Raw genomic sequence first — 7,589 nt, 5'->3', positions numbered from 1 at the left:
TTAACAGTAATCAGTGGCTGAGGTGGAGTGATACACAGAGTGAAAAGTCCCAGTGACGTTGTGCTCTATATGAGCACTTATAGAATTACTTGGTTGGAACTAACTGTTGTATAACCATAAATAACATCCAGTGTTCTGAGCTTTTTACAGCTAACACACCAAAACGCTGAACATGTAAAAGACAGTTGTGATGTAACAAATAAAAACTAAATAAGAAATAAAATCAAGTCAATTATTCACCATCTGGATTTATTTTTAGAAACAAAACAAATACAAACACACCGGAAACTCAATTTTTGAATCCACACTCACAAGCTCACATTCGTTCTCACACACAAACACGGACACGTGCGGTGGCAGCGTCTCTACTTGTCCTTCTCTTTCTGCTCCTTCTCTTTCTTGTCTTTCTCCGCTTTGGCCTCTTCGGCTTCGTGCTTCTTGATCAGCTCCTCCACCTCCTTCAGCTTCAGCACCTTGATGCAGGTCTTGCCGTTCTCGCGGGTCAGAGTGGCGATCTCCACTGAAACACACAAAGACAGACAGACGGTGAGGAACCAGCTGCTGCACCGTTTTCCACTACAGTTTAAACCCCCTAAATAGAACGAGAACAAGGAAATGTATTAAGTAAGATGTTGATGCTGCGATTATATTGTTTTCAAACATGTTGGAACAAATAGGTTAATGCCGGGTGATCACCTGACCTGCCGAAACAGGTTGAATAGGTATAATTGCTCACTGTGGACTGTCTAGACACACCCATGGATAATAAACAGTATGTTGAATCAAACAAAACCATGCTGAAAAAATAGGTAGCCTTTGTTATTGTTGATAATGGCACCAATGTGAACATGAAGAACAGGATGCTCTTAGTGTTTTGTGACACTGTATGTGGATCCTGTTTATCAGACTCGGGACACTACTTGTAAAAAGCCTTATAGAGTTAGCAAACAGCTAACAAATAAACTGTAATTACAGGAGCACACTTCCCAGATATCCAGACAGTGTTGCATGTGTGACGTCCACGGTTGGCTCCGGTTGTAACTCTTGATTTTCCTGGCTGACGGTCGCTTTCCTTTTTAGACTGTTTGCTTCATCTGAGCGTCGAGTTTGTTTCTTTTTCTTTGGATTTTCACTTATTTTTTAAGTTGTATCTGTAGTCATAGATCTTTTCTTTGTTTGTTCAGCCATAGTAGATTACTGTTTACTCGCAACACTAGGAGAGAGCGGAAAAGCAGCCGCTTAGCTCCGCCTACCTTCTCTGGCAGACCAAGCACTGCTGGCTTATGAAAAACGCGTCACTAACTGGGCGCTGCTTGAGATTTAAGTCGCCACAGACACCCAGTCTGTTATACTGCAAATGCAAAAGCTTTCATCAGTGGGCTATAGGCTCAATCACCATTGTGTTACCTCCTTCAGTGATAGATAGTGACTTAACAGACATTTATTTAGATGAAAATCTAAGAGATTATAACTTTAAATGCCGTGTGTGGTGGCCTGATTTTAAATGTTTTGCTTTGAGGTCCCTCTTTAAAAAGACCACATTATTCAAATGGGACTGCCAGATCATAAAAGATAGAGAAAGAAAGACTTCCTTAGCTCGAAACATATCTATAGATGGTCAAATTCTTTAAAATGGTCAGGATCTGTACGTAGCTGAAATCTGCACCTTTCTCTGCAGACAGCTTGCTGACGTCCATGGTTTTGTTGAGAACTTTAACGGCCAAAGCTAGGGCGGTGGAAAGTGTCATCTCCCCCTCCTTGAAGTCCTGCTTCAGCATGGAGACGGCAGCCTTTGAACGAGTAAAGAAAATAAAGAGAGACAAAGTTAAACTCACTCTAATTGCGACAAAGTCCCAAAACACTGTCCCTCTTGTTAGTGCTGCAGAATCCCATCTGGTTTCTATTGTGAGGATGCATTAACACCACAGTTTATCTTCTCCTCTCAGAAACCGGATATCTGCTCCTGAGCGGCTCTCTGTGAGGAGAACAACACTCGCACTGTCAGGATCAGGTGTGTGTATCCTCACTGGAGACCCCCAAAGTAAAAGCTCATGCACTCAGGGTACCATGAGGGCTCCTGGACAAAAGTGTTCACACAATGATCTCAGGCTGCTCTGTTACCCACAATGCTTTGTGTGCAGCCCTCTGGAGACCCACTCAGATTAGCATAGCCATCATGAATCAGGACTTACACAATTAGTTGCCCCAAGAGTCAGCACTATGTAGGCCACAGCATGTCTGTTTACTGTGAGCGTCCAGTCCTTTTCATAACTGTTGTGTTTGAAAAGCAGCTGCGCCCTCTGGTGTCCGTGTTTGGAATAGCAGGTTCATAATTCACACTGTTCAGATTCTTACGTATATTCGGATCTCTGCATCCCTGTGAGACTTACGGCGCTGTTGTTTCCGATGCAGGTGGCCTTCCAGCCGCCGTAGTTTCCACTTGGGTCACTCTGGTAGAGCTGGAAGCCGTAGTGTTTATCCCAGCCCATGTAGAGCAGAGAGACTCCGAAGGGACGCTTTCCTGTGAGAACAGACACACACATACAGTTACTATATTATACTGATGAATGACTGTGGTGTTCCTTACTTTGATTTTTGAGAATAACTACTTTTAAAATGTGTGATGTTGAGTACTTTAATAATATTTTTCAGTCTGAGTGTTTGTTGACTTTAGTTTCTAAAGACCATTTAAGACTTTTAGACTTCAAAATTTGTAATACTAGTAAGAAAAAAATGTTAAAGAAAAAAGTTGTCTTAAATAATAAAAACTAATGATCGTGATTTTTTATCTTAAAGGAGAAATTCAGCCCTGGAAAAAGCCTCTGTCAGTCAAAGCTGGTGTTCTCTGTAATCGATAGAAGCAATAATATTTTAAAAATTAAACTTTCTCCACCATAGCTGTGGAGAAAGTTGTACAAACAGCTTGTGGGTTCGCCCATTCTGCATTCCTACAACACCCAGCGTGCATTGCGCCCCTCCCTCTGAAAGGAACGGCCCAGCGAGAGACGCTGGAGTGAAATACTACCGTTTTCACGGCAAGCAGCGGCTCAGGCCGGTACAGAATATGAAATACGACGAGAATATACGGGTGGATCTTCTAAAAAATCTTCAGGTCTGCAGTCTACATTTCAAACCTGATGATTTTGAACGAGACATGCCACCGGAGGCGGGCGTCCTAGATTGAGGAAGTGTAGTTTAACGAGCTCCCTGGCCTCCACCAGATGACGACTTTTACATAGTCTGGCGGAGGTTTTCCAGGGCCCATTGGAGAAGCAGATAGCGTCCTCCAAAGGCACAGAGCGAAATTGCATTTTTTTTCCTACCATAATGGCATTAGCTCCACATAATAGCATGATAGGACTGAGGTTGAAAATCAGCGAACTGGCCCTTTAAGCTCAACGTCTGACAAAAACATTGCAACATGAAAAAACCATTGAAAGTCAAAAATAGTTTAAGGAAAATTCTGGTACTTCTTAAACTGGATCTTATTCTCACATTGTGACCACAGGTCATGCCTACTTTACACTGGCCACAGTGATTGGACATCGGGACCAGCAGCACAAGGCCCTTACAGTTTTCCAAATAAATTTACATTTTACAGAAATAATTTCAAATGCTTGTCTGGGTCTCACCGGGGGCAAAGAAACCAGCCACCTTGATTCATTAATGTAATTTGTCAGCAAAGACAATTAAATGGCAGTTAACTATACCAGTAAGTTGTTGATTGATTATAGACATTGAGTTGATAACCAAATGGTAAGTCAGACATTCCAACTGAAAAAAAAGTTAAAAAGGCATCATTTAGCCTCTTTACATTTGGTGTAAAAACTCGTCTCAATGGGAAGTTAACTCAGCATGTAAATAAAAACATTTCTGTTGCTTTGTACCTCCAAACTGGGTGTAGGCCTGTTTGATGTCACACAGAGCTGTCACCAGCTGCTCGCAGGGGATTGGCTCCTGGTACTGTAGCAGGTATCTGTGAAAGCAACACAGATAATCACATTTGTATTGTATTGTGTCTCACAATAACCGTTTAGCTGCAGCAGCTCAACCTGACTGGAGCTTACCTCTGTGCTATGAGCCTCAGCTCGTTGGTCAGTACGTTGGCATCTGATGTGATTCCTGCCACGCTGCACGCCATGTCTCTGCAAGGAAACAGATGTTGAAATATGTCACAGGGTTAAAATTTGAATAAAAAAGTAATGACTGACTAGATTTGTAAACTATGAACACTTGCACAGTTCCAACCAATGCCACCAAAATATAAAAGTTAACTTACTCATTCAGCTTATAGATTTTCTCTGAGAAAAATACTTCATCCAGCAGCTTGTGGATGTTCCTCCTCTCAGCAGCCAGCAGCACTCCATCATTGGCTAGAATCCCAAGGCAGGTGCCGGCATGGCCGATGGCTTCCATGGCATACTCGACCTGATACAGACGCCCTGCAAGTAAAACACAGTGCTTGTCAAAATGAGGAACGAAGCACAACAAGTAGAAACTAACACAGTGAACAACTTGGAGCTTGACCAGTAACCTCTTACCCTCTGGTGAGAAGATGGTTGTTCTTGAGTCATAACGGCGCGACTGAAGGAAAAAGAGAAAAGATGCAATCCAATCAGTACTAGCTTCACTTCAACATAAAGATGACTGAGCTTCAACTGATTAGGATTCTTTTTTGGGACGTCTTCAGGGACAAGTAATCCTTTTTATATAAATGTCATACACTTTTAACTAAACAAATATGGCTTTCTTACTGTTACAGTTCACTGAATGTATGCTTGTAGATTAAATGACTCCTTGAAATCAGATGCGTGAAATGTATTTTAGTAGCTGGCAGACCAGCAGATCAGAAGATACTGGCTTTCGGAAAGGTTAACCCTGCAAAATAAAGCTAAAAAATACCATCCTACTTGCAAGAACTTCCTGAATTCATTATAAAAAAAACTATTTAAAAACTAAGGTGCTCTCAGACCAGGGGTAATTGATCTGAAGCATATATTCTGGCCTTCACAGTATAAAGATCTCAACACAATTTAATAATGTGAGAGATATAGGACAAAGCTGTTCTGAAGGCTCGGGGAAGCTTAACACCTTACACTTTATGTAATGTTATGTCCTTTAATGTCCCACCCAACTGTATAAAAAGATCTTTTGAGAAACAGACGCAGGCCCCATCACCAGATCATGCGGAGCTCCAACATGTATGACTTTCAACCTAAACTGCACCTGCAGTCAAGGACTGGCTGCGCAGAGATTTGTTTTCTCTCACAGGTAGGTAGCACATCATCACCATTTAATATTTGAGATTACTCACCATTTTTGGAGACCGCAGTCAAACCCTGTCAGTGTGGGGGAAAAAATTAAAAGTTCAACTTATAGGCCCCATGAAGACTAACGTTTACAAGAGCTCACATGATATTAAAACATTGACAACAGATTTGCTTCGACATTTGCGGCTCATTATGAAAGCGAAAGGGACACACCTGGCCCAATTGCAAACGTTTGTCGTGTCAAACAGCTAGCTAACGTAAGCTCACGAATATTATACGCTTAATTCGTTTTTAATAAAATCCTATATTGGCTCAGGCTGTTCAGGTTAACGCTAACTCTTACTTTTGAGCTAGCCTCAACGTTAACGTGATGCCCAAATGGAGATGAATCAACAAAATTTTCAGTCGCCGCTGCGCTTGATGCTTCTTCAAGTAACGTCACCTAACGAGTTGTCTTTTCAGATTTTTTGCTATACAAGCCAATAAATAATAAAATTGTTTCAAATAAGACAATGCTTTCGGCTTATTTTGTAGAAAATAAAATGCTTACCGCTTAAAGAGCTTTCTGTTTGGCGCGTGTAGATGACGTCACACTAAGGCAATATGCTACGTCATTTAGACGCACCTCTTTGTTTTGGATTTTTTTTAAACCAATGATGTCTAGAATTTAAAGACAGAAGACAAACAGATGCCCGAAAGACAGCAAAAGGAGCATATCAACATTGTTAATTTATTGCAGTATAAAATGCAGACATGCAAAGTAGCAATTAGAAATAGGATAAACATAAAATACAACATTCATAAAGGAGATGAAAGTGTTAAAAATAGAATAAAAATCCAAAAAGCTGTATAGGCCGTCATCCATCCATTACTTCGTTCCGCTTTTACATAGGACCCAGCTGGCTTTCAGGCTGTGTTTTTGTAATTTATCGTTCTTACCACCAGGGGGCCTCATTGCCTCGACTTTGAAGTAAAGATGAGGACTAACTGGTTATTTGCTGAGATTTATAGCACGCTGTCTGGAAACAACTTTATAAAACGGACCAAAAGAATCTGCTTCAGTTCGGAAGTCCTTGAAAATGATTAACAGGGATGATTTATAAACTGTGCAGTTAATCTGGTCATTGGATTTTCTCTGTTGGTGTGCTGTGCTGTCGCTGACCTCTGACCTTTCTGGGCAGCTAATGGTGACGGTATTGTTTGTGTGTCGCTTTTCAATCAGACTGTGTGCTCAGTTCTCTATCCTTGGATTTTCACCTGGTGTCAGTCAATCAAAATATAATTTCTGATATTCTAAAGTCACAAATATGGAATTCTTAGCTGCTAATTCATCCCACGTGGTACTAGGTTTAGGTTCAAACCATCCAGTCAAACAAACTTCATGATTGTAATAAACAATACTGTTATCAGCCCAGTCTGCTTAGTTTTTCCAGCTGAGTCATGAATACATGAATTCTCAGAATGGAAATATTAACAGCTACAATTTCACAACAACTGGCAAATCCCAGCTACTAAATAAACCCTTAAGGTGAACTTGTCAAAGGTTAAAGTGCTCTTGATTAATTCTCCATATTGGCAACTCTATATTTCAGAGAAATCACATGATAAGAATCAGCCAAAGCAGCAGTGTAGAACAAACCTCTTTGTGATTTGAGTTTTTCCTCTCAGTTAAACAGCCCAGGATTGCAGCAGCCTGGCAGCTTACCTTGAGATTATCAAAAATAATCACATCCTCACATTGTTCTCCGAGATTTGGCGCAGGGAAGTAGAGAATTGCAGCTGCAACACGTCAATAAACAACCCATAACACTGCACTGTTTATTCAGACAGGAGGAATATACCGTGTTCTGATTTGTTTTGTTGGCTGGAGCGTCCGCTGTGGAGCTGGCTCACAGACCCTACTGGATCTGTCTGAAGATGGAGTTTATAGCTCCTTCACCATATTTATCTTTTAAAGGCTTCTGACACAGCTCTAGCATTGTTCTCACTGCAGACTGTAAATTTTAACGTTTGAGCTGAACACAAAACATCTATTCTCTAACTTCTCAGGAGTAATCTCCTCCTGCAAATCCAGGCCACGTACAGGCTTACTTACTGCTGAGTGATGGATGTAAACTATGCAATCTACACTGGCCTCTAATTGTTGGTATCATTAAAGTGGGTCATGTTGTTGCAATCAGCATTTAGCTGCTAGAGCTGAAGGCCTGCTACTAAGGGATTTTTATTGGCCCCTATCAAACTCAACATAGCAAAAGATGCCCAGCACCCAGGTGAGATAGGAGGCCGGGATGAAAACTCACCAAATTCAGTCAAACTCTC

The 7,589-nt window shown here is 41.2% G+C and overlaps 1 protein-coding gene across 1 annotated transcript; it reads right to left on the bottom strand.

Moving 5' to 3' along the window:
• Nucleotides 1–268: 268 nt before the first annotated feature.
• psma4 (proteasome 20S subunit alpha 4) lies at nt 269–5,858 on the bottom strand. Its single transcript, XM_069685983.1, has 9 exons — nt 5,821–5,858; nt 5,315–5,339; nt 4,542–4,584; nt 4,280–4,442; nt 4,068–4,145; nt 3,888–3,976; nt 2,391–2,521; nt 1,667–1,790; nt 269–520 (listed from the first exon to the last, which is right to left on the bottom strand). The coding sequence occupies exons 2-9, from the start codon at nt 5,315–5,317 to the stop codon at nt 366–368; spliced, it is 786 nt and encodes a 261-aa protein (XP_069542084.1). The 5' UTR covers nt 5,318–5,339; nt 5,821–5,858; the 3' UTR covers nt 269–365.
• Nucleotides 5,859–7,589: the final 1,731 nt, after the last annotated feature.

The sequence above is a fragment of the Semicossyphus pulcher genome, unplaced genomic scaffold (genome assembly GCF_022749685.1).
Source record: "Semicossyphus pulcher isolate SPU_LCO1_2020_fin unplaced genomic scaffold, fSemPul1.0.p SCAF_8, whole genome shotgun sequence".
Taxonomy (NCBI): Eukaryota; Metazoa; Chordata; class Actinopteri; order Labriformes; family Labridae; genus Semicossyphus; species Semicossyphus pulcher.
Note: the sequence above shows the minus strand (reverse complement) of the source record. Positions and strands in the feature narration are given on the sequence as shown.